At 36.7% G+C, this 22,115-nt stretch overlaps 2 protein-coding genes and 1 long non-coding RNA gene across 4 annotated transcripts; 1 reads left to right on the plus strand and 2 right to left on the minus strand.

Moving 5' to 3' along the window:
• Nucleotides 1-6,595: 6,595 nt before the first annotated feature.
• On the minus strand, nt 6,596-10,752 carry MYB83 (myb domain protein 83). The gene is made up of 2 exons (XM_006850150.3): nt 10,190-10,752; nt 6,596-8,051 (listed from the first exon to the last, which is right to left on the minus strand). The coding sequence occupies exons 1-2, from the start codon at nt 10,522-10,524 to the stop codon at nt 7,328-7,330; spliced, it is 1,059 nt and encodes a 352-aa protein (XP_006850213.1). The 5' UTR covers nt 10,525-10,752; the 3' UTR covers nt 6,596-7,327.
• Nucleotides 10,753-13,085: 2,333 nt separating this feature from the next.
• On the minus strand, nt 13,086-15,155 carry LOC148782708 (uncharacterized). Its single transcript, XR_016052913.1, has 2 exons — nt 15,070-15,155; nt 13,086-13,391 (listed from the first exon to the last, which is right to left on the minus strand). It is a non-coding gene; the product is annotated as an uncharacterized LOC148782708 (long non-coding RNA).
• A 1,133-nt stretch (nt 15,156-16,288) lies between these two features.
• Nucleotides 16,289-22,115, plus strand: MEF1 (mitochondrial RNAediting factor 1). 2 transcript variants are annotated; one of them, XM_011627233.3, is made up of 2 exons: nt 16,289-17,431; nt 20,514-22,115. In XM_011627233.3, exons 1-2 carry the CDS (start codon nt 16,388-16,390, stop codon nt 21,354-21,356), a joined length of 1,887 nt encoding a protein of 628 aa, XP_011625535.3. In that variant the 5' UTR covers nt 16,289-16,387; the 3' UTR covers nt 21,357-22,115. The 2 variants fall into 2 exon arrangements, with proteins under 2 accessions (XP_011625535.3, XP_088719283.1); XM_088863157.1 differs by having other exon boundaries at nt 20,570-22,115.

Here is a 22,115-nt window from a genome sequence, read left to right on the forward strand (position 1 = left end):
GAAATTATAAAATCTATCTGATGGTTGTTGGCAGAGCGAGCATTTTTTGCTATCAAAGTGAAGATTATTAGAGATCCTGATAGACAAAATCACCATCCCACATATATCCTGCCAGTGAAGATTATTAGAGACGCTGATAGACAAAATCACCATCCCACTTATATCTTGCCATAAATAGGGTTAATATTAGCTAGAGAAGATGGAAGTCCAAAAAGATTAGCAGTGTTGATTATATATCTTAGATTTTGAAATATATCAATACCCATGGGAAGTTTCATATTTTCTATCCTTATATATATATATGGAATAGTAAAGGAAATAATGTGTATGCTCTATTTGGGTCACCTTATAGGAAATATCGACTTTCTTCTAGAGAGGCAAATGCCCCAGGTACATAGAAGAAGGAGCTTCTAGAGAGAGAAGTGATCTAGTGAGGGAGGTTACATCAGTGTGTTGTGTGAGGAAAGAATCGTGTCTCTTGTAGAGAAATTGTTCTCTTGGATATTTGAAGTAGTGTTTTCTTTGTAAAGAGAAAATCAGTTTCTTGTTGCTTTCGGATTCCCATCTAGTGTGCTCGGTAATCGTTGTCATAAGTAAAGATAAAGAAGAATGGCAAGTGATGTTGATTTAGAGTGGTTTGAAAAGTTGCTTAATTGGGTATTGTCAATGGTCGGTATGATACATTTGTTGTGTCGTAGCTCTCATCAATATTATGGATTTCGATTCGTCATATGCCCCATAAACAGCCCTTTGGGGTAAACTCCATAAACTTTTATATTATTGTGGTATATGTGTGCCATTATTTTAATTTTGCATACTCATGTTACAGCCCATACTCTTATTGATATTGTTTCTAGCCAATTAATTACATAATGCTGGTAGGATCCAACCTTGAGGGTTCCTATTTCTGCGTATAAAAGGGTTCTTGAAACCTAACATAGCATTACCCCTACTTTTGGCTCAAGGCTTGTCCTGAATGAACTGATCTGGGCGGAAGACATTGTAAGGTGGGGAGTTTCACTGCGGCCGCACATTTATTAAAAGATAATTGCAGTGTCCTAAGATGAGCAAAACAAAGAACTGCAATCTCGTTTTGAACAAAAAGATAAACGTTCATTTGATTCTAATTTCTAATATGAATTGCATGGCCTATCAATCTTTTATATATTCGGGCTTCAAAGCTAGAGGTTTCACAAAAAAGTTACCACAAGAATACTAACAATATTGCTTTTTATTACTCCAATGCCGGCTCTTCTTTAGGGGTGGCAATGGGATGTGTTGGGTCGGGTCCGGATCCATGAAGTCATCATACCCGGACCGAACCTTAAGGGTGCCAATGGGATGTGTTGGGTTGGGTCCGGATCCGCGAAGTCATCGTACCCGGACCGGACCGAACCTTAAGGGTGGCAATGGGATGTGTTAGGTCTAACCGTCGGGTCCCAGGTTAGATACGGGTCCATTGCTACCCCTGTTCTTCCTGTCGTTGTGAAGCAACTTTCGGCAAGTAGTAGATTTTTTTCACCCACAAAATACAGAAAATGAGCTAGGTTTAGACTGGCGTGAGACATGTTGGTTTTACTATACTGTTGACACTGCATTAGTAACTTAATATAGTTACATTTATTTACTCAATTGTCGATTCACACAAAATGGTCATCATACTTGGTGGAAAGTCAATGTTGTGAAGCTATCGTGTGCCTAAAGCTATCTTTCGGCGGAATACGACTAAATGCGTCGTCTTAAGTCAAAATCAAGCTGGGAAGCAATGCATGGACTACCATTTTCTGCCAATATGGTTGTGCTTTCGCATCCCAGGGTTCATGTCATTGGTAAATGGGTATGGGAAACAACTTGCAGTATAATTCCTATTCGTCGGCAAGTACAATTTTTTTTTTAGACGAATTAAATACGCCACGAGGTAGGCAAGTACAATTTTTTTTTTAGACGAATTAAATATATTGTAAGTGATAAAATATCATTGCTGCTGCAACCCCAATGCAATGCAGTTCAGCCCTCTACACCCATCGCAGAGATAACATAAGGAAAAAGTTTATATATGGTTGAGGTCCTAAACAATCAAATTAGGCGCACCACAAGTATTAAGTAGAAAAAGTTGTTTCGATGTTGAAAAACCCTTAAATCCGATCATCTAGACCTTCAGATACATAAATATAAAAAAATGAATTTTAAGTCTTACAAATAGTGTATCTTGTAATGCATTATTAAGACCGTCAATTTTCAAGATTTTCAAGTGTTCATGGATCTATTTGACATACACTATTTTTTTAAGCTTAAAATTTTTTAGTTAGAGATGAAAATAAATTCTTAGGCAATCATAAAGATTTTTGGTGCTAAAGCGACATCTTTTAACTCTACTTGAAGGTATACCTTACTTTGATTTATTTGTATCTCAACCTTATACAATCCATACCCATAAAATAATAACTAAAAGATAAAAGAAAAAAAAAGGAAAGAAAATGAAATCGACCAAAATATCCCATCTTTTTATTGTAAATTATAAAGGACCCGGTTTCTATACGGCCAAGCCCGCATATGTAGAAATGCGGGCCTCTTGATAAATCTATTTTTGAGATGGATTTTAAGACTTGAATTTTAAGGGCATATAATCTCGAACATGGAGATCATGAACATGAAAAAATAAATAAATTTTAAAGACGAAGAGTAATAATTCTAGTAAAAAACCATTTGGACCGTTAGTTTCCATTATTTTTAAATGAAACCCCAACTTGCATCCATCTTAGAAATGGATGCTTTACACGTTTTTGGACCGCATATGTAGTCATGCAGTCCAGCCCCAGGAAGAGAGCATTTTCCAATTATAAATGGCCTTCACGACTTATACAAGCATCACTCCATTTCAAGTTGGCCCTAGTTGTAAAAAGGAAAAACTTTATAAAGACAGGCTTTGAATGGAATCATTTAGGGTTCATAGGGTGGGACCTAGCACTCCCAAGTTCAAAAATGCAAGCTTAGTATTGTCCTGTCTCTATTGGTCCCATTAATTACCACTTATTTGTATGATGGAGGTTGAGGGTTCAACGTCAGTATCGCATGGTGACAAACTTAACTACCCAAACATTTTTCTTTTTCTTTTTTAAATAAAAGAAAATGGATGCCACAATTACCATGATTTCTAACCGGAAGACATTGTCAAATGGACATGAGCTTCAAAAATTAGTTAAAACAACATAATCTTTGAAGAGATGCCATTATGCAATTGTTCTCAAACCTAATGATCAATTAGACGATCGACAAAATTTCATATTCAAAGTATTATTATTGCAAGCAAATGAAGTAATTGGTTAGGCGACTTTTACACCTTGCCTGATATATACCCATGTACCACAAATACAATTCACTTTACAAAGGGTAAATAGAATTGGTCTCCCTTATTTCTTATATACATGCTCTTGCATAAGCATACTGTACATTTATTCCCTTGTGCAAAAGACTGATTTGGGAAGATTTTTTTATCGAAAATTTTGGAAGCAACCTAAATATAACAAGATGCTTAGGGGAAATTTTGATTTTTTGAGTTTTGTAACACTTAGATCTCACCTTTCAAAAATTGGAAAATGCAATTTGGAAATTCTTTTATTGAGTGTAGCACATGGCTTGAAGAGATTACATCCCCAAAAATTAGAGGTCTTAAAAATACTCCTAGCTTGGATTTTACCTGATGGAGTTAATAGAGAATATGCTCCCTCAAGAACATAAAATCGTTTGGCTAATCTTTTATAAGAGAGGAGTAACTCATTATGCATGATTGACTACAACATGATGGAATTGTGTGAAATAACATCACTAAGGAAAACTTGTGCATCCATTCATTATGAATTAAGGGAAAGTTTAGGGGATGAGCAATCCTGATTGGAGGCCACAGGTGTTTAGTCTCCCATATAACAGAGGCCCTTTTTTTCACATCATTGCATTTGATTGGGACAAAGGGAAGGAAAAAAATTTACATTCCCAATGACAAAAGTATGACACCTAAACTGGCGTCACTACCACATCCCTTTTAGGGCAACCTCACAATCTCAACATGCCTTTATTATCATGAACATAGGGACCATATCTATTGTAAAGAACAAAAGCTAATAATAAGTTGTCACCTAAAATAAATAGTAATTTAGATTATACTCCCAGCTGTCGATGGTTGAAGATACAAGTTATTATTTAAAGGAAAAAGTTTATATAAGGTTGCAATTTTAAAATGTAAAATTATAAATGTACTTAAAAAATCCATCGAAAAATGTTGTTTTAATGTTAAAAACCACTCTAATTGATCATCTCGACATCGGCTTGTATGAATATAAAAAAAAAAAAGATTTCGAGTCTCAGAAATAGTTCATCTTGCAACACCTTATCTAGACTGTCCGTTTTCAAGATTTTCATATGTTTAGAGATCTACTTGATTTTAACGATTTTTTTGAGTTTAAAATTTTATAATTAGATATGAAAATAGATTTTGAGATAATCCTAAGATTTTTTTACACCAAAATTACATGTTATGATAAAAATTGGAGGTGAGCCTTAATTGGATTGTTTATGGTTGCAACCTTATAGAAACCACACCTTTATTTAAAAGTTAATATTTTTATAAAGGGCAAGCTTTCTATACTTTCCCTACTGTATAAAACTTATATACTTTCCCATATCCAACCGTCCATTCTGAATGTGGACGGTTGAGACAGCCCCAATCACAATGTCACATCTCTACACTATTTTATTTTTAATTTTTTTCTACAAAATATTTTGATACCAAATTTTAAACATCCATTCCTCTCTTAAACTTGCACCTATAAAAAATATAAAACAAATATTTTCAATAAAATAAAATGACTAAAATAATTCCAAAAGTTTCAAGGGGTATTTTGATCATTATATTTTATCAAAAAACTATTTTTAATATTTTTTTAAGGCCTGCCCCATTGAGATGACGACACGTACCAAATTTTATATTCATAAAATTTGTAAAAAATAAAATAAAACTAAAAATACTCTGAGGCATCTTATCCAGGTCAAATGATCAGTGGCTCACTTGATCTAAATTGGACAGTTGGATGAGGGAGGAAGTATATATCTTCTATGCAGCCAGGTAAGTGTAGAAACCTTTATCTTTTATAAATCATATCGAGATAAAATATTGGGCATATATCTATATAATAGGGTGCATAATAAAAATATAAAATAAACATTTTTAAAACTTAAAATAACCAAACAACACCTACACGGGTAATTTAGTCATTTAAATTTTAATAATATTTTTTATATTTTTATTTGGCACGTGATAACCAAAATATTTATTGAAAATGACTTGTAGAAAAATTTAAAATTTAAATAGTGAAATGCATTTTCGACCTTCTCATAAACAATTATTCATGTTAGGTACAACCTATTGGTGACTTTATCATTTTGAAAAGGTAATGATTTAGATTTGGAGAGGTATTGGTGCTCAAGTAAATCGACATGTTTCAAAAGGATTTTGGATTTATCATAGGTCGAACTCCATGATCATGCATTTGAAAAGAACTACATTTTAAATTTAAAAATAAATAATTTAAAATTTTATTTTTGGGGTATTCATTTTAATTCTTCACATATCATCAAATTTGCACGCTTTTTTTTTTCACCAAAAAATATGGATCTAAAGAAAAAAACCCATTTCGAATCACTTACTATGTATTTCAAATGATAGACCCATCTGTAAGATGGAGTTTTGAAAGGGACCCCATTTGAACAAGGCCTCATTTAAATTTGCCATTTTCATTTCCCTGTGTTATGTTGGGGGAATGGCTTAGGCCGTCCACCAAATTTGTGATGGAGCTTTTTTTTTTTGAGAAAATCCTTTTTTTTTTTTTTCCATTTTTGAACGCTAATGTAGGATCTTGGTGGGAATGAAGCTCGTATGGAACCCTGCCACCCTGACCACCCATGTCTCAAGGCCTAGTGCAAAAGCTTTAATCTCAATCAATTGGTGGAGAGAGGGATGCATTGTTGGAAAAAATAGGGCAATCTAACCAGTAACCACTATGTTAGATCGGAATTGGCCACTAGCCGGTTCTGGTTTTGGACCGTTTTGGTGATCGGCCAGTATTTAAAAATAAAAAAAATAAAAAAATGTATATAAACTCCCAAAAGTAATGAATTTGGTTTGTAATGCATTTTTTAAAATTATTTAAATTATGGTAAAGATTAAAAATTATTTTGTTCATTAATACTCACTTTTATATTTTTCTATTTTTTTCAAAAAAAATTAAAAAATACCCGTAGGCACAAATCGATTATTTAAAATCCATTTTTTCATTAATTTTCAACTTCATTTGAATGTGTTTTGTTTTCATCATTCTTTATATGTTTTTCATATTTTAGTAGATTTTTTTTTGTATATTTTAAATTTTTTTTTAATACTTTTTTGACCCCAGGACATGTCCGATTAGAACGGTTGAATTGGCTGGTTTACTGATTAGGTAAGTTAAAGCGCTTCTAAGCCCATGTTCGGTTAACCGTTCTCGATTCGATTTTGCAAACACTATAGAGATGTGTCTGTGTGTGCTTCAAAATAGACAGCAAATTTGGCATAAAAAGAGGACATTCCATTTGAGAGAAGTATACATGTTACTCTATATACAATGAAGTACACAGTATTATGTATATTGAACATGAAAGGAGAGAGAAAAAGATGAAAAGAAAGCCAGAAGATGCTTATTTCTTTTATTCAGCTTTATTCACTGACATGGTAATCATCTCTCCTCATTTCTAAACTTGTACATCCCATGACCAAAGTATTGCCATCAATGTGATGGTCCCCCATTTTTGAATCTTTTATGCACATGTCTTTTGTTTTTTTCCCCACAAGGATCCTGTATGCACATTTCTAGAAGTGTGATTATTGATTCTACCTAGGTACACTTGGATAGAGTATGCAAAAACGTTTACTTTTTCATGAATGACCAAAATAGGCCTTAATCCATAAAAAAAGTTCACATTGTACAATCCAAATGGATCACACCACATTTAGAACAAGTACTTGAAATTTTGGGAGCCTGAATCATTTGGTGTGGCCCAGCAGGATCCAATTTGAATGGCAACAAAAAAGTGGCATGAAAATTAGGTCTGAAACAGTGGCTTTGCCTAGGTTTCAAGAGCTTGGGAGCAACTTCTTCACAACTCTTAACAAACAAAGAAGAATTAAGGACCCTTTTATGAATTTTCATGAAAAACAAGGTCATCACAGTTCTAGTTGTCCTAGAAATGAAATGGGAAACTTTCCCTAACCCTAAACCTAATTTTTTTAGGGTCTCCATCATTCAAGTTGGAAATCCAGGTAAGGGAAGGAAAAAGATGAGCCCCCAACTATATCTTCCAACCCCCACTCACCCATCCTCATCTCTCCTCCCCAATAATTCCCATTATTTAAACTCTCACAATTATTACCCAAGTTATTACTGTTAGCATTGCAATTCACAATGCTGTAATTGCTATTAGTGATGTTATCATAGTTGTTGCTGTTATTTTTTGTGTTGTTATTGCTATCATTTTCATGGTTGTTATTGATATCCTCATCTAAGCTTATGCTTTCCAATGAGGGCACAAATAGATCCCCCTCCAAGCTCAGATCACCATCACCCATCTGCCCAACTTCCAAAACCCCATTATCAAAGCCCAGATCATTTAGGCACGTTGGCATTTGAAAGTAACCAGCTAAACCGGTCATCCCATAACAGTTCTCGACACCGGCCGACTGGCTGGTCCTGTTGCATGTAGACGGCATGGATGATGATGATGATGATGATGATAGGGATGATGAAAGGGACTCCATGCACATGGTCATGGCCATGGCCATTGCCATGTCGCAGTCATGCATGCTCGTGTTACTGTCATGCATGGCCATGAGGCCAGCTTGAGGACTTTCAGGCTTTGCTGGTGCTGATTGATTGCTCTTCAGCCTTTTCTTGATTGTGGAATTCCAAAAGTTTTTGATCTCATTGTCTGTTCGCCCTGGCAGGCGCATTGCGATTTGCGACCACCTGCAAGGCCGGATTCGGAAGGGGAGTAGCAATAGATGAGCTCTTAGTTCATAAAAAGGCCAAAGAGTTTTCTGAAAAATGGCATAAGAAATTAGAATAGCAAGATACAAAATTGAGATGCCAACTGACACACACACATAAACAATTTCATTATAAAAAACAAATGCCTCAGGAACTAATCACATGAAAAATAATAATCCTTCAAAATTATTTAGTTATTTACTCTTAGTGCCAATTCCCAGAAAAATATCTAGGTTTCCTTCATATTCAAGACCAGAAACTTTCACCAGAGTGGTTTAGTAGATTTAAGATAAATTTACAAAAAGTAAATTGCAAGCAAAGTAATGAAAATGCATGGATAAAGAAAGTAGCCATGATTGTTCCTATAGCTTTACCCAATTATCTATGTTATATATGGTATTTTATTTATAAAATAAAACATATTAACCAAGATTATGAAACTATATTATATATGGTATTTGATTTATGAAATAGAACATATTAACCAAGATTATTAAACTGATGTATATTTCCTTGCAATTAATCAGCATAGCATTTAACCATCAGCTGGAGGGGGGAAGTGACTAATTCATTCAGTTCTAGGTTACTATGAGAATCAGTATGATAATGTGAAAATTTTAAACTAAAAATACTGATGTTTCTAACCTCCATGCTTTGTGCCCTTAATCCCAAATAAACTGAAGGTATTATAAAACATTGATTAAGGTTTCATAGTGAGAGAACATAATGCTCTCTCAGATTTGGGCTCTTGGCCTGGAGAAAAGGGAGATTCTTTTAATCTCAAAGTCTCTTATGCCTTCTATAATATAAGTAAGAGGAAGAAATAAATCATGAAATAATTCAAATGAAAATGTGGTGATGACAATAATCATAATAAAACTGGGAGATCATGAGGAGTGTGGACATTAATATGAATCGTGATGGTGATGGTGATGGTGATGGTGTCGGCAATGGTGATATTATTTCCTTTGTTGATGGTTTTCTTGCCATGATGATTATGGTCATGTTGTGATGCTGATGATGGTAATGACACTGATCATGTATTTGTTGCTACTCATGATGATCATGATGACTAAACTTGATTGATATGATATTTTAATGAATTTTTGGAAGAGGTAGAAATTATTTTGGGAGATCTTGGATCTTCGAACTTCTATCTTTTGAACATCTTTTAGAAATGGAATAAATTAATGAGGGGAACTTATTGCCAGGAACAAGTATACGTATGTTTGCCAAAAGTGATAACATAATGCGTTTTGTGTAAACTAGCACATTTTTTCTATTTCTTTTTCATTGAAGGATTTTACAATCATCTGGTCTAGCTTTTTATTAGTAATAAATATCAACTTTTTTTTTAAATATTGAGTTATCTACGTGCGGACCTTAAATAAGTTAAAAAAATATGAGTAACGAATTGCTCTTTTTATACTTGAAAATTATAATAAAGATCGTTTTGATTTTTTTTTTAAAAAAAAATTAACCTTCCGTTTGAGGAAACTTAAGTTTCGACGAAAAAAAAAAAAGGTCCGAGAATTTCAACCTTAGACTGAGGGGTAATTTTGTCAAAAAAAAATAATCGCGGACCTTTAATGTAATTTTCTCGTATAAAAGGAGCAATTCGTATTTTCCTAACTTATTCAAGGTCCATATGTAAATAACTTTTAAATATTTTATAAATCTCTACCATAAATTCTCTTAAAAGATTATGTTTATTCTTATAACCTTGCATGATATAATATGAAATCAACAAAAAGCATGTCGTATAATTTCCTTTTTTTCTTGTCGCATCTACATTCTATGAACTTACATAATTCATATGTATATGTGAAGTTTCACATGGGTTCATTTTTTCCCTTATAGATAAGCTTAATAGTGCACGATAAATTATCCAAAAACTTCCAAGTAAAAAAAGAAAATAAAAAAGTTGATGGAGAAAATATTGCGAGATCATTGCAAGGTAGTAAATAAATAAAAAAGGTAAAATTATCACTAAAATGTACAAAATCTCACAACATTTTTCCTGTAATGACAATGATGATGATGACGGCCATGACCATAATGATGATAATGGCCATGACCATGAAGATGATGATAGTGGTGGTGGTCCAATTAGATACCTATTGCCGAGGATGGAGTGGAGGTGGACAATGAGCTCTTCTTCCTGCGGTGAGAATGCGCCGCGCTTGAGGTCCGGGCGGAGGTAGTTGATCCACCGCAGACGACAGCTCTTGCCGCACCTCTGAAGCCCGGCATTGCGGGCGACATCGCTCCAACATCCCTGACCATTCCCCATCATGTACCTCATAAGCTTCTCATCCTCCTCTGGAGACCACAACCCCTTCCTCAACCTCTTGTTACTATTGTTGTTGTTGTTGCTGTTGCCATTGGTATTGCTGTTGCCATTATTGTTGATATTGTTACACACTTTGGCAGGGGAGTCAGGCTTTCTCATGGCTGAGTTTTTTTTGCTGGTTGAAGATGGGAGGAGTGTAATTGTATTGGGATCTCGCTCTCTCTCTCTCTCTCTCACTCTATTTTGTTGTATCTTATGCTTGATGGCTCTCTCTCTCTCTTAGGTAGGTCAGTTTGGTTTGCAAGAGAGAGAGATTTGAATTCAAGATCACTCTCTCTCTTGTTTGGGCTTTTGGGGGAGTTTAACGGCGTTACAGTCCAAATGGGTGTATGAAATGAGGTGGGGCATTTATAAAAAGAAGGGGGGGGGGGGGGGGGGTGGAGCGAAAAAGAAGGCTTCATGATGGTGAGTGGGGTTTTGCGTGGAACGTAGGGAAATGGTGGGCGGGGGGGTTATGTGTTCTTGTTGGTTTGGTCGGGTGAGGAACAAAAACGGTTTGGATTGAGACTTGGGAATTAGAGAGAGAGAGAGAATGCCTAGAGAGAGAGAGAATGCCTAGAGAGTTAGAGAGAGAATGCCTAGAGAGTTAGAGAGAGAGAGAGAGAAAATGCCTAGAGAGTTAGAAAGAGAGAAAATGCTTAAAGAGTTAGAGAGAGAGAATGCCTAGAGAGTGAGAGTGAGAGAGAGAGAGAGAGAATGGCTTGTTATGCTTCTTGTCTTTGACTCAAACCCTTTTCTCTTGGGGTTTCATTTTTACTTCACTCACAAGGTAATCATCATTGTAGAGAGAGAGAGAGAGAGAGAGGAGTGAGGTTTTTTGATAACTAAGCTAAAGTTCTTGCTTGGAGTTTACATCAACCATCTCTCTCTCTCTCTCTTGTTTGTTTTAACATGAAAGCGAGGGTACGTCCCCTCTCTTTGACACTACACTAGAACAATTCATGAGGTGCAGCCCAAGGCTAACGCAAAGGTAGGGAAACGTCCTAGAGAGATAGAGGAGAGAGAAATGCCTTTCAAAAGTATGAAGTACGATACTAGGAGAGAGAAAGAGATCCATTAATTGGCATCAAGGAAAATGTGTTAGAGAGAGAAAGGGAGAGGCCAAACACATGCAACAGATGCCAAAGATGAGAGAGAGAGAGGGGGAAAAACAAAATGGCATATGTAGGGTACTTCCTAAATGAAAAAGGTAGAAATCAGTGAAAATTTTTGGAGATTTGACATAAAATAGGGCCCATTTAGAACAACCCCAAAAGAAGTACGGCCCCATTGAACCGCACTCAAATGTTGAATAAGTTTTAGAGAGAGAAACAGAGTTAGAGAGAGTGACCCAATAATGAAGTGCTGTGCTATTTTGATCCATGGACTCATCATTTTTCATGTAAAAAAAGGGTCTACGTGTTGAAATTGCACACGAGGGCAAGAAAAAGTTGATGGGAGTGTACCTTACCTTTACCTTTTTCATTTTTCACTGAACCGTGTGCCCCATTTCCCTATACATCATATTTCATTAGTACATGATACCAATGTCCAAAATTGCCATGTTTCCTAAAAGGGCAAAAAAAAAAGGTAGGCCCTCCGGACCATGGGTTAGTACAGACCACATCAATTGACTGTCTTTTTTTAGTGTTTGATTTTATCTTTTTATAGATAAAATTTTTGGGCATGCATGCCCAACCTGGTTCTTCAAATAGAATATAAAAAAATTAGAAAAAAAAATTTAAAATGCACACAACGTTAACGTAAAGTTAGAACTTGGGAGACATTCTTTGTATGTATAAAAGACCCCTTTCCTATTGAATTACCCAGAAAAGAAGACCGAGAGATATATCCTGAGTTTGCAAGTCTTTTATCGTATGAAAAATGGACCTTCCTCTCCATGTTTTCTTTTGGGTTGGCCTCCATGGTTCACTACCTCCATTTCTCTAAAATCTATTAGCTTGAGTATTGAGAGAGAATTTTAATTTTGATTTCTAAATGAGTAAATATTTATGCTACATATACAAAGTTTTGCACTAGTTAGGACTTAAAACTTGTGATTTGGTTTAAGTGAAAGGTTTTAAAAAAACAACAGAAAGACCCAAAAAGATATGGATGGAAGTAAAAAAAGTGTGATTGAGGTATGACCCTTGATAGAATGAGTCAGCATAACATAATTCATATATCAAACCCGAAATAGTTGGGATAAAACTCTGATAATGATATGGGGTTTTGCACCAGCATCATCCAAGACCTTCTTTGTCTATAACTTAAGTTTGAAAATGAGCACAATTGGTTGCTCAGTGTACTTGGACCTTGTTTGGGTTTGTGTTGGCGTTGTGTGGCATTTTGTAGGTCGAAGCTTTCCTCTAGGAAAAAGTATCATGGAGTTTTCTTTTGTACTCCTCATAAGGAACTGTTTGATAAGGTTCTTATGAGGAAGGTTTCTTCGTTCCTTGGTTTCCTTACATGCAAATGCCGTTTATTTCATATCCGGATCAAACGATCGTCGAAAGATCGTTACGAAAAACTATTCAATATGCACATTTAGTTAACCCTAATCTGGATATCTAAGACTTTTAAGTGTGGATCGTTAATCAAATTAATCGGTAAATTTATCTGACAAAAGCCATAGTTAGAGAAAAGGCAGGATCCCATCTACAAATCCAAGTAGTAGTATAATAGAATTCGATTTTTGAAAAGGCCACAAATGATTCAATTGTCCTCATTCTCCTTGCCATCTAGGAAAAGAACTGTCTGAATGAGCAAAATACATTCATTTGGGGAAAGCAAATGTATGTAACCGTTTAGGCTTTCGTTGTTAGCCATCGCTTTCCCTCTCTTGGGCCATCTGCGTGGCACCGCCGTCGCGGAAAAAGTACAACAGTAAGAAGAAAACTTATGAGGGATTTTCTGTCCTACATGGGTTGAAGTGGCGCTTTCACTGCTTGCTCAACTGCAATAAGCCTTCGTTTACAAGCATTTAACTGTTGGAAAGGAACAGAAAAAATGCATGAGATTTGGTGAGTGTTAGCTTCAATAAGCCCCAACCAAAGGATCGAATACATTAATTATTCTATCACATGGATTAATCCTTTTCAAAGGTTAATGTTTGCAAATGGCTAACAGTGATTAAGCGTGTGGTGGAAGAAAAAATGCATTCAATGAGTGCAGAAAATGAATAGTATAAAGATTATTTTGAAAAAAACATTTTTGAGATTATATTATGGGTTATAAAGATTACATCCCCAGAATTTGAGAATCGAAAAGTATCTATAGCATGGCCTGAGGATGGAAATGTATAGTATCCTCCCGCAGGAGGAGGAAATCTTCTGGCTTTATTAATTGCAATAACGCGGAGTTCAACACAAAAAACATGGAGATAGCTTTGTACATCATGTAATATATAACATTTAAGAGATTGATAAATTTAGACATAAATAAAAGAATAGGTAAAAGGAAAGTTGCCGAAGGAAAAAAAAAAATAGACATAAGGAAAATGAGCCTATTCTATGAGGTAACCAATGATATAATTGAATGAACTAATAATCATCGTATAACATACAAATGGGTAGTATGTTCCCTGGGATATATGATCTCTCACCACAACTAATAAAACTTGAATTTCAATTTATTTTCTTTTAAATTACTTATTTAAAAGTAGATTTTAAATTTTAAATACATATTATACTACTAAATATTTTGAGTTTTTTTTTTAATGGATATACATTTTGTTCTTAAGTGAATATGTTACGCAATACTTCTGCATATGAATGGGTGATGTAATATAGTGAAAATTTTGAATACTATGTATCTTTGTAACCTCTGGTTTTGTTATATGATATAATTGCAGATTGCACAAGGTATTAGATAGTTACATGTTTACACGCTTGATTTTGTTGTATAATATTGTTGTAGACTCCACAAGGTATAAAATACATATGTATTTAGATGCAATTTTGAAACTAACTAGACTAATCAAAGTCCCTGTTTCTAAAACTAATATTTAGAGAGTTGAGATAGGTGGGCCCCTCGAAATCAGATCTACAGATAAATCAGCCTTAAAAACTTATTCTTTGTAGATCAGCGGCCGACTTGATTTAGACAGTGTGAAATCTAAAAAAAACAAAAATAAAAAAAAATAAAAATAAAATGACTACCAAAACAATAAACTACGTAATGATATAAAAAAATAAAATAAAATAAAATAGGAAAATACAACAAAACAAAGCATAATAGAAAGATGAAACCTGAGCACCTATGTGCCGTACCAACTTATAGATATTTGTCTAGGATTTGAGATACTTTTATTTATTTATTTTGTCAATCTCGATAAAAAAAAAAAGAAAAATCTCGGTTTGACAAATCTTGTAATATTCAATCTATTATAGGTGATTTGATTTTCTAAGCTAAGGATTCAGGATTTTTAAGGATATTTGGCTTCCTAAAATGGGATATTATGAATCTTTGGTATATTCTCATAATAATTAGGGTTGGATTATGATGTTGAGCATGGTTTAGTATGCTCTATGGTGTATCGGGATAGTGGGATCTAGGGTATTAGAATTCAAAGATAAAATTAAATTTAGAAGAAAGTCTACAATATGGTAACAATAAATCATGAGTTTCATAATGACACAAATTGTAATAGGCAGTGTTTCCAACCTGAATCAGTGGGGAGGATTGTCCACCCCAAAAATAACGTTGTCGATTGCTAATTTTGATCGTTATTTTCATTTTCTGCACCTACATTTTTTTACTTTAGTAAAATGTGATGCAAATAGCAATCTCAGTAACATATAGTTTTAATTTAAGTGTAGTATAAATTTAAGTGTATAAGGCATATGAACTTGTAAAATCTTTTGTGTGCTTTTGATTCTTAATTTAGGAATCATATGTTTTTATTATGACATGCTTTAGAATAACATACTTTTGTTGTGACAAGTTTTCATTTTTTCCATTTATTTTGCTGTAAGACTTTCAAGCATTTCTCTATATAACTTCAAGTTAATTGGTGAGGCTAACATTTAAAAACTAAGTTGAAGATAAGTTTGTTTAGCGAACAAGAAAGCTTGGGGATGATTATATTGGACAACAAAACATATTAGAACATTGGAAGAGAATAAAGAAGTATATTGATTTTAAGTGATTTTTTACTTTATACAATATTAGTTTATATATATATATATATATATATATATATATATATATGACTTTGGAGTTTCCAATATCGGATTTGTTTGTACACTTAAAAAGAGCTTAACACCTCATGAAGGTATGGACATTATGCCTCGTTTCGACTCCAACCGTGGTCTTACAAAAATGAGACCCTTCAAGAGATATTGATTTTAAGCGATTTTTTACTTTATACAATATTAGTTAATATTTTATATATATATATATATATATGACTTTGGAGTTTCCAATATCGGATTTGTTTGTACACTTAAACACATCTTAACCCCTCATGAAGGTGTGGACATTATGCCTCGTTTTGATTCCAACTGTGGTCTCACAAAAATGAGACCTTTCAAGAAACGGCTCACTCAGACCGTTTTTTGGAGGTACATCGTCATCGTGAAAGCTTTTTCTCAATTAATTGGAGTGGGCTGTTCTGGAGGGTACATCGAACATGGTATTTTGAATGGGAATTGTTCATCTCCTACCGTCCATCTGGAGAACAGAAGGTACATAATCCGCAAGTCTCATACTTTCCCTACACGACTGTGTACGCCAAGGGAAGCATCTCTATGTGTAGAAATAATCTACACCGTCCATCATCAGAAACAGGCGGTGCATAATGCTTGCGACCATGCCCAATGTTCACTTGAAACTGAGACGACAAACAGACGGTTGTGATCTCTGCAAAATTCAAATAAAGTGAGACGCCTAAACTCCAAGCTCCTTTAATAGCGCGTAAAATCACAGGCAACCATGAAATTCTCTCTATTGAAATGAATAAACAACAACTTCCTCATAAAAAATGACATTAACCCAATTCATATCTCTGGAAATTCCTCAAGCCCCACCTCCAATCTCCTGTAATGGCGCTCCAAAGGTACAATTACAGACACATTTATCATCTCTGGAAATTCCTCGAAATCGACCTGGAAGTTCCTCTAATGGCGTAGAGCAAGCTTGCAGGCACCTCTGCGATCTCCTCCGCTCCTTCATTCCCACGAAAAATATCTGTAAAGGCTTTCAAATCCATGCCATCTCCATTAAAATTGGCTTCTTCTCTTTCCCTCTCTTCACGAACCATCTCCTCAACCTCTATGCCAAGTGTTCCTTTATCAACGAAGCCACCCTCCTATTTAAAACTGCTCCTGTTAAAACCCAAGCTACATTTTCCTCTATAATCTCGGCTCTTGCACAAAACCAGCTCCATTTTGAAGCAATTTATCACTTCAAATCCATGCTTCTCCATGGCCATAGACCCACTGAGTTCAGTCTCCCTTGTGCTATTACAGCTGCTGGTTCGGCCCAATATGAGCTCACAGCTCGGGCCCTCCATGCTCTCTCCGTCAAGTCTGGGCTTGATGGTGTTGTGTATGTGGGTAGTGCATTGGTTGATATGTATGCTAAGCTTGGTGATATCTTCTGTGCATGCAAAATGTTCGATGAAATGCCTGAGAGAAATGTGGTGACTTGGGGTGGTTTGATTAGTGGACTTGTGTACGGGGGATTGTGTACGGAGGCTGTATGTGCATTCAAGAGGGCCTTGGAAGAGGGGGTGGGGGTGAATGAGTCGGTGTTGTCAAGTGTTATGCGTGGTTGTGGTGGTGTAGGGTGCTTGGGACTGGGTGAAGCAGTGCATGGTGTGTGCGTGAAGGTGGGTGTGGAGGGTTCAAGTTTTGTAGAGAGCGCGATTATTGGTATGTATGCGAGGTGTGGGGTGGTGAAGGAGGCTGAGAGGGTGTTCAGAGAGATGAGAGAGAAGAGTTTGGGTGCGTGGAATGCGGTGATTGCAGCGTGCTCTCAACATGGGCTTAGTGCGAGAGCTTTCGAGCTCTTTGAGGAGATGCAGGTGAAATCCATCTCTCTTTTTGTTTAGTGGAGAAATATAATATGCATATTGTGTTCATAGCATTCCAATTTTATCTTCATGACCTAGAGGTTATCATCGTCTCATCAATTGGTTGGATGGCATTGGAGAAAGTGGGTCTTATTGTGTAGTTTGACAGCCCTATTTTCTATCCACCATTGCATCAATAGCTTGGGCAGTATTGGAGACAGTTGATCCCACTGTACAGTGCAGCCCTCTTTCTTGCCATCGCTTTCCAACCAATGTATTGGACGGTTCTCAACCCGTTGGTTGTGGTCGTTACTAGTGATTATATTATTTTTCTGCAATATTGTACATTGGTGGCCAGGGCCAATTGGCCACATAGCCCACTTCCGGGGCTGAACCACCGAACCAAACGAAAATATACACATTGCACGCATAGTACACCATGACCCTTAGGGGCATCAATGGTCAGAGATGTACTTTTTTTTTTTTTCTGCATTTCATCTCAACCCATCTGTCATGGAGGATGGATGGTGGATAAAAAGGGCCATAACCCGGTGCTGTTCCTGCCTAAGCAGGGTCTCAGGAGGGATGGGCTGGAAAAGGTCCTAACCTTTGGCTTATGCACAATGGTAGATATATTTACTAATTATTTTTTATGTTACTCTTTGTTGGATAGATTTGCTGGAGTTCAAACAATAGGGTCCTGGCCTTTTGGCTGCAACTGCCATGCCAAGAGTGGAAATATAGGCCTACATTGTCGTTGAACATAAAAAAACATTAATTTTGTCATTTAGGAGAAGTTGTAGCAATTCTTTACAAAGGATTGGGCTTTCTAGTGACATGGTTCCCAAAAATATATCATTAGGACTTGCTTTATACTTAATATTTGGCTTTTTAGTCACTGCTCCTATCAAATGATATAAAACTGTTAGTGTATATATATCTCTTGATTGTATGGGTATATATCTATTAGGTGTTTAGGATTATGATAAGATTAGTTAGTAATTATCAATAACTGTTGGTGTCTATCCAGAATTGTTAGTCGTATATTTATATGGGGTATTGTATATTCTTATTTATCAATAAAAAGAGAGTTTTCTGCAGTATTCTGAGTTTCTAGCATGGTATCAGAGCCATAGGCTCCTCAACCTCAGATTTGAGCTCGCACCTCAGATATGAGGTTGCCGGATCTAAGCTCGGCTTCAGATTCGTTCCAATGCTTTGTCAAACAGCTGTACCCTCTTTGATGCTGTCTTTCTCTCTGTAAAGTGATCTCTGCACAAAGTCGGATTTTCTTTATTTAGGCGACCAGTACAGATTTTTTTCTCTCTTGAGAATTTGCAAAATTGTTTGCGAAGCCACCTGCTGCCTGTGTAATTGAGATTTGCTATGCTTTGCTTTGCAAATTTCCCTGATTCAATCACTACATGTTTGCTTTGCAAATTTGCAAATTTCTCCCATTCCAATACTTAGCTTTGGTCTGCAACTTTGTGAAACCGTTGTGAACCCCTTTGCGGGTTTGCAATTCGAATTTGCTTATTGCACTTTGAAGGATCCAGCACAAAGGAAAATCTGACCCCTGATCTAGGCAGTACCATCAAAGGAAAAGACTGGTCTGTGTCCATGGTGGTTGCCTTTTAAGCCTCTCCTCTCTCTCTCTGGCGGTAAACATTAAGACCCTTCTTGCTCTCTTCACCTTCTCAAGCATGAGCGCCTCTGCATCTCGCAAGACCCTGAGTAAGATTGCATGCAATAGACTCCAGAAAGAGCTCGTGGAATGGCAAGTCAATGCACTTGCTGGATTCAAGCACCAAGTCACTGATAATCTATAGAGGTGTGTTATTGAAGTTCATGGCGCACCAGGAACTCTTTATGCCAACGAAACTTTTCAACTTCAAGTTGATTTTCTTGAGACTTATCCAATGAAGACTCCCCCTTTGCACAAAAACTTCAGCTGTCCCCTTTGTCCATGGTTGAATCAATCAACGCTAGCAATTTAATGAGATAAACTCATAGACCAAGAAAGTACAGCCAAAGGCCTTCGAGTCGTGTTTTGACTCTCTGCAAAACAACATTTGTCCCTGTTCTGGCCTGTGTTCTGGACTGTGAGTTGCTGAATTTGTCTTGGATTGTGAGTTGCTGAATCTGTCTCGGATCTCCACCGAGTTCTGTTGGCTCTTCCAAGTGCCATTCTGTTTTCTCGACTGTCTGTTGTTCCTGAGGCTTGTAGATTCACCACTGCTTTTTGTGCTTATTGTTCAAGCAATCTGAGCATGGGGACCATTGCTTATACATGCACTTGAAGACTTCAAGATTCAACTCGTTCGTTTATGCAATTTATTGTTCAAACTTTAGCTGCTTTGTGTCAAAGCATCTTGAGTTTATTGTTCAAACATGTTCACTCTCTTGATTGTATGGGTATATATCTCTTAGGTGTCTAGGATTATGATAAGATTAGTTAGTAATTATCAATAATTATTGGTGTCTATCCATAATTGTTAGCCGTATATTTATACGGGGTATTGTATACTCTTTATTTATCAATAAAGAGAGTTCTTTGCAGTATTTTGTGTACGGGTATATATCTCTTAGTTGTCTAGGATTACGATAAGATTAATTAGTAATTATCAATAACTGTGGGTGTCTTTCCAGAACTGTTAGCTGTATATTTATACGGGGTATTGTATATTCTTTATTCATCAATAAAGAGAGAGTTCTGTGCAGTATTATGAGTTTCTAACAAAAACTCTGCACTAAAAGGTAATTTGCAATCCTAGGCATGGCTAAATCATTCCTGTTTATCTAGAGAAAACTAAAAACATTCCCTGGAATGTGAGCTTTTATTGTACACCATTCTTTATGTTTTCTTGGGTGGTTTACACGATTGCACTACTTGCAAGAGATATTTCCATGGAATGAGCTCTTATATTTTACACCATTGAAGATAGATAGAGACCTACTTCATAGTTTTCAGGTAACAACTCCATGCCTGAATATGCATGCATTCCCCATAATATTTTCAACTAAGAGCCGAAAATAAATTTTCGCCAAACACTTACAGAATTTTGAATCCATAACCCACCTTGCATGAATGTAGGCCTCAGGCTTCCAACCAAACTTCATCACTTTCCTCTGCATCCTGTCTGTGTGCAGCCGGTCAGGCCTTGTCGATAAGGCCGAGTCGTACTTCAGCCTCATGCTCCACAAGCACCACATCGAGCCCCTCTCTGCCCACTATACATGCATGGTCGACGCTTTAGGCCGGGCTGGCAGGCTCTTAGAGGCCAAAGGCTTCATTGAGAAAATGCCGCTCGAGCCCTGTGAGTCTGTCTGGGGTGCCCTCCTCGGTGCCAGCCGCATGCATGGGGACATACACATGGCTTCCTTTGCCGCAGAGCACCTCTTCAAGACAGGTTCCAAAAGGTCAGGGGCATATGTGCTTCTTGTGAACACGTATGCTGATGCTGGTCTATTGCATGAGGCAGCAGAGGCACGAAAGGCAATGAGAGACAGAGGGGTTAAGAAAGAGGCTGGCCTCAGTTGGGTTGAGCTTGGACGACAGGTTCATTCATTTGTTGCGGCTGATAGGTCCCATGCTCGCTCAGATGAGATATACACAAAGCTCTCGGAGATTCAGGTGGCAATGGAGAGGACAAGATTGATGACTTCTATGGAAAAGGCTGAGGATATAGAGACAGAGATTGAGGGGATACAGAGGGGGGCAGACTTCCATAGTGAGAGACTGGCAGTGGCTTTCGGGCTTATTAGTGTTGAGGGAGGGCGGCCGATACGGGTGATGAAGAACCTGAGAGTGTGCACGGAGTGCCATGAGGCAATCAAGTTCGTATCAGGGTATGCTGGGAGGGAAATTGTGCTTAGAGATACAAACCGATTTCACCATTTCAAGGACGGGGTGTGCTCCTGTGGTGATTACTGGTAAAAAGGAGGTTTCTTACATATATACCTCTGCATGGATATTTGTTCACAGAGAGAGCTCATAAAGATTGGTAAAAAGGAGGTTTCTTACATATGAGCTCATATAGATAATAATAGGACAGGGTGTGCTCCTGTGGTGATTACTGGTAAAAAGGAGGTTTCTTACATATATGCCTCTGCATGGATATTTGTTCACAGAGAGAGCTCATATAGATAATAATAGGACCTTTTTGCACACCCATGTGCATGCAGCATACACCTGGGGGGAGCGGGTGGGAGGGTTGGGCATGCCCTGGTAGAGAGAGAGGATGCTTCTGCATCGCATGCAGAGGGGTGAGAGTATAATATGACAAATGTATATGGAAGAGGGATAGAGAGAGAAGGAAGGCCTTAGAAAAATTCCTGCAAACTGATACATGCAGACACTCATAGGAAAGGCAGGGGGATCAGATTGGCAGCAGAGATGCAGAGAGAGAGAAGCAAGGTTCAGGGGTGAAAAAGCAAGAGCTTCAGGGTGAATTTTGATTGTCAGAAGGGACTACCCGAGGCCTGATGACCCATCTCGCTCCTATCCTACAGCTGTGTGACATCGATTCCTGTTTCTTTTTGCTGTTGCCATGTGGAACAGAAGTGATGTTGTTATTTTTTATAGGGTATAGAGAGAGGGAGAGAGACAGCGAGAGAGGGGAGAGAGATCTTACAGAGAAATATTTTTCAGTTGTTTATGATTGAATTATGAAATTTTCATTTGTTTTCTGCTCTC

This window comes from Amborella trichopoda, chromosome 3 (genome assembly GCF_054954075.1).
Source record: "Amborella trichopoda isolate Santa Cruz 75 chromosome 3, AtrichopodaSantaCruz75HAP2 v2.0, whole genome shotgun sequence".
Classification (NCBI taxonomy): domain Eukaryota; kingdom Viridiplantae; phylum Streptophyta; class Magnoliopsida; order Amborellales; family Amborellaceae; genus Amborella; species Amborella trichopoda.

Coding starts and splice junctions, on each gene's coding strand:
- MEF1 (XM_011627233.3), top strand. CDS start 16,388: ATGACATTAACCCAATTCATATCTCTGGAAATTCCTCAAGCCCCACCT. Junction 17,432..20,513: donor AGCTCTTTGAGGAGATGCAG/GTGAAATCCATC, acceptor GCATGAATGTAG/GCCTCAGGCTTCCAACCAAA.
- MYB83 (XM_006850150.3), bottom strand. CDS start 10,524: ATGAGAAAGCCTGACTCCCCTGCCAAAGTGTGTAACAATATCAACAAT. Junction 8,052..10,189: donor CACTCCATCCTCGGCAATAG/GTATCTAATTGG, acceptor CCGGCCTTGCAG/GTGGTCGCAAATCGCAATGC.